The following is a 12,071-nucleotide window of genomic DNA, read 5'->3' as shown; positions in this document are numbered from 1 at the left end:
AATTAAGGTATTAGAGTTCAGTAATTTTATTTTAAATTTTAATAAAAAAAATATAATACAGGATTAATAAAAATAAAAAAAATTTCAAAGAATTTTAAATATTATATCTGGGTTGACAAAAGTATATTCAATATTATTTAAAAAAACTACTCAAAAACATAAAAACATATAAAACACTAAACTAACATATAGTTTTTAAATTTCTTAGTAAAAAATTAATTTTAATCAATTTTATGTTTCTTCATCAATGTTGTCAAATTATTTTCTATTGATACCTTATTTATTCATACTAAATTTTTATCTTGTATGTTTTTTAAATAGAGATGCTGTTGGACTATTTAAAGAAACTGAAGAATTATTAAATTAAATTGAGAATAGCTACTTTGGAGATTTTGGAAAATCTTTTTTTGAATCTAATTCTTTGTTTACACTTGAATCAATTAATTTCTAAAAATTTTCAATTTAGATTTTGGCTAAATTTCCTTTGTAAATAGATCTTCTTAACTTTGACCAACTATAATTTTTTTAAATATTTCTTAAAGTTAATTAAAGTTGCTAAATGAAAATATAAATTTACTTATTAAACACTTTAAAAGGATCATATTCTTAATTAAAAAGCAAATTGTATAGTAAATAATTATTTTCAAACAAGTACTTTTGAGCCCATGCTTATTTATTTACTAACTTTCTTGATAAAAATTTAAATATCGAAAGTAAGCACTTACTTTTTAATAAGAAATATTAATTTCTTTTAAAAATTACACCAAGAAAACTCATTGCTAATTATCCTTTTTAATTTTAATAATTAATGTTTAAATATTAAAGATAAAAGGAAAATTAACTTACCAAACATCATTATTAATAATAGAACCAAAGTAATCGAAAAAATAAAATTAAGATAAAGTATATCATCATTCAACTACTGAAACAAAGCAACCCAAAAAATTAAGAGAACATAAGTGGCTGATTTAGACTCTAACTTGTTTATTTTACGATCTTAATATGGTTTAAAGAGTATTATAGAAGCACAGTAAACTGACTAAACAAATATAATTGAAATCAACTAAATTTGAGGTTTACTATTGTAGTAGGTTGACAAAAATAGAATTATTATCTTATACCAAGTTTTGATAAACTCCCACCACCATCTATTTTTCTTATAGCCTTGAAAGAAATAACCATATCTTCTTATAACATTTGTTGATATATTGTCGAACATTTTAGAATGGTTTCTACATAATACATATAACATAATTATAGGATAGATAATTATGACTGCTATTAAAACAGGAAGTACTAAAAATACTATGTAAAATTTATGCTCATCATTATAGCATTCTTAATCCATCTAACTTTTCATGTAGTAAGTATCTCCAAACTTTTCACAAATAATAATTTCTAATGCAGCCTGGTAAATATTCTATGTAGCAAGATAACTGAATACAATTATAGTACTAATTGCCATGTTAGCATTATTATATTTAATTTAAGTATAATAGTATTGATATGGCATAAAATATTACACTCCAATAAAAATTATGTTAATAGAAATATAAATTAGTAGCAAAAAGATACATGGAAGAACGATTGAGATGTAAATAAATCTCAAGTATTGGATTGGTATGTCGGAATTTAATTAACTCAAGGTGCAGTCTATTGAATATAAAAACACCAATATTGGTTATGAAGTTGTCTGAGGAAAGGTAAATAAGCTCTAGAATAATCCTGGGAATGTAAAACCAATACTAGACTTCAAAGCCGATATTACATAAAATTAATTTATAAAGATCTTGGATATTACTGTGGATTAAAGTATAAACTATGATACTCCCATTTAGAGAATTTTAAGTGAGGATATAATACGAATTTGACACATTTTACAATTGCTGTTTTAGGATTCTAAAATTAAAAAAACCAGATAGAGTACTATTCCTAAGAGTAATAGTATTTATTTAAAGGAATTATCTTAAATAGAAGAGCATAAAGAGCATTAAATGCTTTTCTTACCTAATTCACTAACTTTTCCATATTTATTTCCCCATACATACCCATAATCATCGCAAGACGAGCATAAAGCCCCTGTGTATCCCTCTTAACAGTACCCTTTTGATGAATCTCCATTACAAGGGTTAGAAAGCTGATCGCATTAGTATATTTCATCAGAATTATTACTTTATCTCCTACATTTTTAAATTAAAAATTAAATTTTGAATTAATTAATTAATTACCAGTAATTTTCCCTTAACACAATTTGGTTTAGCTCACAAAAACTAGCTTTTTAATTGTCACAATTTTTGCATTAAATTTAATCTCCTATTTTTGGAAGATTGAGGGAATATGTTCCATTTAAGCATTAAATGCACTCTTACAATTAACAGCCTTAGCATACTGAATTATAGGACTCACCAACTTAACAGCTCCTAAAAAATATAGATATATCTATATTATCTACATTAATAAATTGATTAGTGCTATTTAAAGTTTTCATCCCATTAAGTGAAAGCTATATAGAAGCATTTTTAGATGGAACTCCTGTAATTTTAAAATTATTCATAAAGCATCCTATTTTTTTGGATGAGTAATAAGTATATTCAACTAATGTTGCACCTTCTATTTTTACAATTTGATCTTATAAAAATGTACTACTTTGTTAAATGTTTATCCTACAATTATATGAGCTTATTTCTTAGAATAAATCTTAACTTATTTAACTGACCAAAGCTATTTGTTAAAAATTGAAATAATTAGAGATTTAAATTTGTAGAAAAAAAAAATTCATTACTTTGATTTTATAAATCTATTTGTTTTACTTAATTTTTAAATTCATCCAAAAATTAAATAGTCAAGTCAAAGTTACTTTACCCACTTCTAAAATTGTTAAAGGTAATATTTGGGTAATTTTTTATATCCACATCGAAGTCTTTACTTGGTAAAATAGAAGCAAATTAAGGATAGCTTGCAATTTAATCACCAAAGATAATAGCTTTATTAGATTTGCACTAGTTCTAACTAAATGTTTTACAAGAATCTCTTTATGTGTTGCCTCTGTCAATTAAAAACTAAGGCTTTAAATCAAAATATCTTATGACTCCTCCTATTCCAGCTGCATTATTTCCGAAGTTTGATTTTGAAATTATTATATCTGAACCATGAAGTAAAATAACTCCTCCACTCCTATTTTCATATTTTTAAATCAAAATGATTGAAATAAAATCATTAAAAAATTTAATCAAAATATTAACCAATTTAAAAACTATTTTTTTAGAATTTATTTTTTAAATGAAAAAAAAAACTTTAATTTCTCATAAGTCAACAACTCTTTTCATATTAAATTTTATTATTTGCTATAATGGTTTCAAATTTATTGTATTAGTATATTCATATAATAGTTATGTTTAAAATTTATAATGGAAGAAGAATTATATTTTGAAATTTAAATTTGTTTATTGAAAATAGTAATTTTTTTATTTATCAAATTAAAATGAAAAATAAATACCCTAATGCTTAGTTATTTTAAAAAATAGAGTCCACAATAAAAGAGCTATTTCCATTAGTTAGAGTTATATACAGAACTCCTCCATCACTAAAAGCTTTACAATATTAAGAGCTGAAGTTGGAGATTTAAAATTAGGTAGCTTAATTAATATATGCATATCCTCCACTCCCACCAGATTAGCAATTTTGAGCATTTATTTTATTTAATATTAAGATTCCGTTTTCAAAATAAATACTTCCCCCTTTTATTGATTTAGAATTTAAAAATTAGGAATCATTTATTTTTAAATTAGAATATATAGAATATATTGATCCTCCTTCTTATAAACCTTAATCGCTGTCAAAAAAAGACCCTTCTATTTAAAGCTCACTTTATGACGAAAATATTGAACCACCTTAATTAGATAAGTTATTTTTAAAAGTTGAGTTTTTTATATAAACTTATGAATTTTAGTCTATATTGGCAATTGAATTCAATTGATTTAATCCACTTGATTTATTGTGCAAGAGTTTTAAGTTTAAAATTTAGAGGATTGACTGAGTAATCACTAGAGCCTAAATTGCATCGTTATTTGATATTTCTGCATTTTGAAGAGTGCCTTAATTTTAATTTGATATAACAGCCAAATTATAAAACCCTTAGTTTAAACTAACAACAAATTTATCAAGATTAAATTCGCTAATTGTTTTTATTGAGACAATAGTAGTTTTTTTAGTAAAATCACTATTTTAGGTGATGTAAAAATCAGTGATCTTCAATGTCTGACTTATAATTTCTAGTGCACTATACTACTTTGCATCATTAAATGTATTATTACTTAAAGTTACATTCTAAATTTAGATGTAATCATTGTTTATTTACTAATTGATTTCAAAAATATTTTCTTCTAAATTTAAGCTTTTTTTATATTAAAGAAACATCAAATTTATATTATTAGTAAATTGAGTGTTATTAAGTTATAGATTTTAAATTAGGTAACTTTTTATTATTGGTAATGATACACCATTATTAGAATTTAAACTCATGTCTGAAAGAGAAACATTAAAGTAATTAGAAATAAAAATAGGAGCAACATACTAAGAATCTGAATTGTAATTAAATTGACATTTTGTAATATTTATCTAATCAAAATCTATTGAAGCTTTTTACACTTTTAAGTCATCTTAAAAATAAAAGAGAGTAGTTTAATTAAAGATTGATTAAAATACATTTATTTATTAAAGTGTTATTTATTTTACTCCTGTAATTTTAAATAGACTTATTAAATTTGGACTATTTAAAATTAATCCTGATACAGTTAGTTATTAGAAGTAGACATTATTAATAGAGTTTATTTAGAAGCTAAACATTTTTTAATTTCCTACTAATTAAACATTAATCATTTGAAATGTTTATATTTGTTGAATTGAAAACTGGATAAAATCATTTTAAGAAGTTGCTGGTTATATTTATAAGTTATTTAAAGATACGAGATTATATCCTGAAAATGAAGTAAACAGGTCTTCGCTGACAATTATTTTGTATTGTGTTGTATTACTTTTTGAAATAATGTTCACTAGTGAGTGGTTTGAGAACTAAAAAGAAGGAAAAGGTGGTAAAATTGTTTATCCTTCAATTAATACATTAAAGATAAGTTATTAAATAGGAAAGTAGTTATATATCAATAGATAAATTTTTTGAATAGATTATAATACCTAAGCAAATTAGTCTGAAGTAATCTACTCTTAGCAGATTGATTAACCAAATATAGGGAGTTATATCTAAGCTATTTATTTTCCAGAGTATAAAATAAGCTATGCATACACATTTTCTTTTGTGTCAAATATTTCATAATCTGCTACACTTCCAAGTCTCGTAAAATCTGATGTATAAATACCTAACAGTGTTATTGTTTAGTTGAGTCTATTAATTCTATAGGTCTATATTTGAAAAGTGTAAGCATCAAAAAAGTAATCTTTATTGATGAAAATTATCTTGTTATCACTTGGGGTAAATAAGGGGTTTACAGGATATTAAAGAAGAGTAGTTGTAAATCTTCCATAAGATACTAATTTTAAAGTTGAAAGCTCATTAATTTGATAAACTCCTAGACAACTTTAAATAATATAATCAAATTCTAAGCTTATATCAAGTTTATAAGAATATCCAATGCAGGGACTAGTAACTTAGCTGATTAGAGTCATGTCATAAGGATTGAATAAATTTAATGAAAAATCCTGTATTCTTTTAATAAATACCTATTTTTATATATTTAATTAATTAATTTTTAAAATAAATATAAAAATTTTTAAAATTGGTTATTTTGATATTTTATTTAAATTTTATAAAAATTTAAATGGTTCAAATTAGATTAAACAAGTTTACATTTAGATTAACTCTGCTAAAATTATTTTATAATTGTTTATAATTGTTGTAAAGAAAAAGTTTTTCTTAACTTTAAATAAAATTAAAAATGAGGTAGATTTTACATAACCATTGGTGTATTATAGAATGTGAGCATGAGAGGTTATTCCAGGTAGCAAAAGTGTTTATTATTTTAAAATAACAAGCTCCTAAGATAATACCATTTAAGCTATTTATCCACTTAAAGCAGAAGCTATTAAAATATAGCTATTAGATTATTCGATAAGCAAGCTATTTACTATCGCTTCGCTGAGGAGTTATAAATTAAATATTTAGTTGAATTATAATTATTATGATGAAAGATTAAGAGTGTACCCAATTACCTATCCTTAAGTTGTAGTTACGAAAAAAGTTTTAAGCTGCGCAATAGCTTTAAGTTTTATAATAGAAGAGTTTTTATCAATCGAAATTTATTAAAATACTTTATATTCATTCACATCTAAAATTGTTATGTAATTCACATATGAACAAATCAAATACCCTTGTATTTATGTATTTCTGGAACATTTTTGCTTTTAGATATTAATTATTGATATAGTATTTATATCAAAAAATACTGTTTATTCACGAGTTAGTAAAGCAGCAATTGAAGCTTAACCTTCGATGAGGATAAAATCACTATAGAAATCTATACCTGAGTCTGCAACATAAAATCCATATCTTAATTACTTAGACTTATAATCCCAAAGCTAAATAACATTACCTTCTTGATAGAATATAATTCCTTACTATGTTTAAAGAGTAGACATCACACCTATAAATTTTTACAAATATTTTAATAAAACATCTTAAAAAATATTAATTATCTGCATTTTTTAGAATAAAAATTGTATTAATAAATTTTAATCTTACCTACATACGAATAAGAGAAAGTGTTAGCAAATGATTACATGAATTAAACAACATTATAATAACCTATTGTATTAGAAGCTAAACATCCAAATATTAGCATGTTGTGCTTTGAATCAAAATAAAGACTATTTATTCTAGAACTAGTCACTTACGTTTATCTAACAAGAACTAATTATGGAAATGTTAATGCATAAATAAAACCATTAAAATCTGATACAAAAACATAATTATTATCCTTGTCAAGAAAAGCATCATATAGTGGATTTTAAAGCTATATCTCATACCTAATTAATTTATTAAGTTTATTTAAAATTTAAAAAAGATATTATTATTACATTTTATTTGGATAAGGCAAATTCTTATAATTCCAAGTTCTTACATATCTATCTTTGCTGGTAATTAATTACAAAAAAAAATTAATTTTTAAATTTAAATATATTTAAAAATGCTTACCTAACAGTGATTAGAATTTAATTTTACTCATCAATCAGACCTTAATATATCCAATTCTCGTGAGCATCTATATAACCAATATTATCACAGTTATAATTATAAATTCTAACACTACCGTTGTGCTTTAATATTTAAAAAATGTTATATATTCAATAATCCTTTAAAATTACTTACATCCCATACTATTTGTAGTTTGTTAGTTAAGTCAAATTTTGCATATAATCCTGCAATCGTGCACCTATGAGTTAAGGTATAATAATCTATCGATCTTGACCACCAAGCATACTTAATAAATTAATTTTTAATTTTATTATTTTATTATTATATGTTTATATTGTTAATAATTTAAAAAAATTTATGAAAGTTAGTAAGTTTATAAAAGATAATTAATTTTCTTTATTTTCTAATTTTAAAATGGGTATATAAGAATTAATTTTTAATTTTTAAAATGTAAATTAATTTTTAATAAATCAATTTAAATCATAATTTTTTACCCCAAGAAACATGATAAGCTTATCTTAAGGATTAAAAACTATTCCTGAAATTCTATAGACAGATTCTATCTAATCAAGAACTTAAATTAATTTAAAGTTTCTGGATAAATCCCAAACAACTATAGTTCCAGGTGAAAAGCAACCTACAAAAAGTCTATTTAAATATTCGTCATAGTAAAATTTATATATTGTGACACACTAAGAAACATTATGGTTCAATAAACCTATTTGCTTATATGTATCTAGTTCATACACAATCACATAGTTGGAGGTTACGTTTGCAAATCCAACAAATAAGTAATTTTACGATGGTATTGAATATATTATATAAGAATCATTTAAATCAATGCTAGCTGGCGAGCTCGAAATATATTGCTATTTTATTTAATTATACAGCTGTATTTAGCTTGATAGCATTAGAGTCAAACCACTTTTTACATCTATATAAAAGCTATTTAATTAATTAGGGAGAACTATTTAATTAATTAAGCAATTATCTGTCAATGTTCTTGTAAATATCTATATAAAAAATAAAAATATTATTTTATTATTATCAAATATATTTATTTTTATAATTTAAAAAAAACAATAAGAAAATTTTTAAATTAAAAATAATACATCATTTAATTTTACAGTTTAAAAAAAAAAATGTTAAATCTTTTTGAAATTAAAAAAAATTTTTTTTAATATCGCATGATTGTGTGAAAAATTATATTTAATAACAAAAATTAGTTAAAAAAAATACCTAAATCAAGTTTTTAAATAAAATGAAAATCTAGATTAATAATTTATTACAAATACATTCGACTATAGGGCAAGGGTATTATATTTTGAGTCTAAATCTTTAGCACTAGCTGGATAGGCATTATTGAATACATTTTGAATAATATTTTTTATATAGTTATATAAAATGATCTATCCATCATTATATGCAACCATAACTAATTATTTGTCTGTATAAATATCAACTGTTTGTATTGCATTAGAATATATTTATATTTGATTGAGAAAATTTGTAGTGCCAATATCTACAACAATAATTTTTGAATTGCTTAATATTGCTATTAGCAAGCCTTAAGGCCCATCAAATGCGAAAAATTGCACTGATTAATCATTTAGATTCAATACTTATTGTTTATAATTCTGATAATTCATAAAACAAAGCTGATTTCCTTTATTTAAAACAAGTGTTTGCTATTCATCAACTAAAAATATATTTGAAGGTTATCCTACATTGTAGTTTAAGTTGTTGATTAAATTAAAGGTATTGCTGTCATATAGATATATCTTTTTTTTAAAAATATTATATCTTATTTTTCAAATAATATACACATTAATATTATAAATACGAATATTATTGAAATTCAAAAATACTATTTACCTAAATATTCTATTATTTGACTGAAATTAGAGTTTAAGCTTAGCTAAGATAAAAAAACGAAATGACCTAATCAGTATTATTTTGTAAATTTATTTATTAATTACTATCTCCACTTGAATAATAGTAATTGAATAAAGACAGATATCCATTAATTTGTATTAAGATTTGTTATTTTTATTCTAACAATACTATTTCACCATCACTATCGATAGAACCATTTTGTTGGAGTACTCCGCTAAATATTAGTGAGTGATCTAAACTGCTATCAAGCTTGTATATTACATATTATGTTGTTTGTATTACAAACCCTATGATAAGCTTATTTTGCTTGTCTTAAATAAGTACAAAATCTTAAAGATTGCTCTATCCAAAAGGACTTATTATACTATCTATTAATACTCCTAGTAAATAATCATAGATTACTATCAAAGTTTAGTCAGTGGCCGTATAAGTTTAGTATTGTACTAGCTTTACATTTAAATTAGTTTTTTAAAAATTATTAATAGGTAAACCAAAATATGAAGTTTAATTTTTACACTTAAGCAGTTAAATTGTTGTAAATGCAGAGAAGAAGAATTTAATTCGTATAAATTTTATAAATAAGATTAATAAAAATAAATTATAATTTTTAAAATGTATATTTAAGAACTCGTTTTCTTATTTTTAAATTTAAATTTAGCTTTTTACTTTTATAATAGTTTTAATTATTTATTATAATAAGATCTTTTTAATTTGTTTCAATAAAACTTTAAATTATTTAAAAAGCTTAAAGGTTGTTTAGTTTTTTTGAATTATCTCTTATTTAATAAATTTCTAAATATTTTCATTAATAAATGGATTTTTAAAAAAATTATTTTTAATTTTTTAATCGAAGTGGTTAGAAATTTTTAACATATCTGATTATGATAAAATTAAGTTAAAATGTTTATTTAATTAATCTAGTTTATAACAAATTTAGGATTAAATTAATTCTTTGCTTCCGCAAAAACAAAAATGTAAACACTGAAAATATGATGTTGTTAATTGAAAATACATACTAACAAATTTTAAACAAAATTTCTAAAAAAAAAAACTTACTTTATTGATTGACTTATCTATAAAAAAGATAGTGTCATGGTTAATGTAGCTTATTTATTTTTCTAGTTAGTTGTCAAACAATGACCAATACTATATAGTTCCTGCTTAATCAGATTTAATTATTCTAATATATTTTACCATAAATTAACTTTTTTATAAACTAAAAAAATTTACCTATTAAAATCAGAGTCAATTTAAAGTTATCTAACTATATCATAAGATGATTAAGCCGATTAAAAAGAGTCCATGAAATAAATAAATTTAGATGTCTTGAGATCTAAAGTAGAAATAGAAGAATAGAAACACGCCACTACTTAATTCTCAACTACAAAAGCTTTCATCCATTTAAATGTCATCTTAAAAACTTAATTTTTAAATAAAAGAGGACTTTTCTCTTCTAATGAGTATACAAATATGTATTTATCAGAAACAACTGATATTTGATTTCTTTGATTGATAGATCCAAAAGTAAAATTAATTGTAGAATCTACTGAAGTTTAGTTTGCATCTCTTTGATCACAATAAATTTTTTAGAAATCTGCTTGATATACTAAGATATTTTATTTCATTGACCATACCTAAAACAAATTGGACTCTCCTGTTATTATGATAAAGTCTTCTTCTTAGCTAACCAATACCTATGTTGAAACCGAAGGTAAAGTATTCTAAAACTGTAGAACTGAGTTTTTATATGAAGACACATAGAAAGACCCATTTTATGAAGCATACGTTATAGAAATTTAATTTTTGGTTGCGTAAATTGACTAAAAATTAACAAATTTTTCTATTTAAAATAGCTTTTAAAAAAGTTAGCTGGTAATATCAAATGTATATAAACCTCCTTAAGAATCAACAAGCAAAAATCTTCTGTTTGCCTTATTGCTCACACACTGAATTATCTAAGCTTATTTCAGCTAAATTGTAGTTATTTTTGAATCAGAAATGGTTGAAGAAGAATAATCAATGATAAACAGCTATTTTAATAGTAAAGAATAAATAAATAAAATAAAAAGTTCAAAAAAATACATTTGATGTGTCCCAGGTCACAGCTATTAGTTCTTCAGAATTCAAACAAGAATTAGGATTGACTTAAATTTAGGAAGGAATTTAAAGAGTACTTTGTTTTGATCCGTTTCCTGAGCTCCATCCAATAATTCTTCCTTTAGAATCTAGGGTATGAATAACAGATACTTATAGGCTTTATCTATCATCTTTATCAATTTGGTACAATTGAACATCTTCTGATTATTCAATTGGTATGTACTTAACATTTTTATGGAAATTAAAAATGCCAACAGTGAACGGATAGTAGACTACCGCAGCAATATCTTGAAAATCTTGCTGAGGATCTGATTTCAAAAGTATCATAGTTTGTATATACGGAGAATACGATGAGGCTCCTAATATCCAAAAAGGACATCCTATTGCCTTAACTAACGTTAATTAAGAGAAAAGAAGGCAAAACTTTAATCTTATTAAGAATTTTATCTTAAGCGAAATCATTGCTATTCAATTTTGTTTATTTTATGTTATTTATAACAAATATAAAAAGTTAGGCCTGAGATAACTAATTTAAATAGTAGTTATTTGAGAAATATACTTTCCAACATTTGAAGTAAATAAAAAGTCATAAGAGGGAAATTATGAAAAATAAATAAATAAAATTTGACAATTTAGATTCATTTAAATTTTTGATTATGTAATTTAAATGCAATATTGATTACCAATAAAAACTAATAGTCAATTATTATGAATACAGCAAAATTAAAAATCAACAAAATATAAATTATTATCATAACGATAGACTAAATTTTATTTATCAGATAATCAAAGTATAAAGCTTCCAAGCTAAAATCTATTAAACTATTTTTATTTCTTAAAATAATTCTTGTGAAATGTCAAAGATTAACAAAAT

The 12,071-nt window shown here is 22.8% G+C and overlaps 1 protein-coding gene across 1 annotated transcript; it reads right to left on the bottom strand. All coding sequences in view use genetic code 6, as the record gives it.

The window, feature by feature from the left end:
• Positions 1-225: 225 nt before the first annotated feature.
• TTHERM_000296019 (transmembrane protein, putative) lies at positions 226-11,659 on the bottom strand (the record flags this gene model as incomplete). Its single annotated transcript, XM_012796880.1, has 16 exons — positions 226-514; positions 578-788; positions 847-2,180; positions 2,229-2,721; positions 2,783-3,174; positions 3,497-5,733; positions 5,965-6,653; positions 6,752-7,035; positions 7,205-7,326; positions 7,379-7,489; positions 7,699-8,217; positions 8,494-8,985; positions 9,080-9,547; positions 10,157-10,280; positions 10,331-11,130; positions 11,183-11,659. 16 exons carry the CDS (start codon positions 11,657-11,659, stop codon positions 226-228), a joined length of 9,042 nt encoding a protein of 3,013 aa, XP_012652334.1.
• Positions 11,660-12,071: the final 412 nt, after the last annotated feature.

This window comes from Tetrahymena thermophila (genome assembly GCF_000189635.1).
Source record: "Tetrahymena thermophila SB210 genomic scaffold scf_8254688, whole genome shotgun sequence".
Lineage (NCBI taxonomy): Eukaryota > Ciliophora > Oligohymenophorea > Hymenostomatida > Tetrahymenidae > Tetrahymena > Tetrahymena thermophila.
Note: the sequence above shows the minus strand (reverse complement) of the source record. Positions and strands in the feature narration are given on the sequence as shown.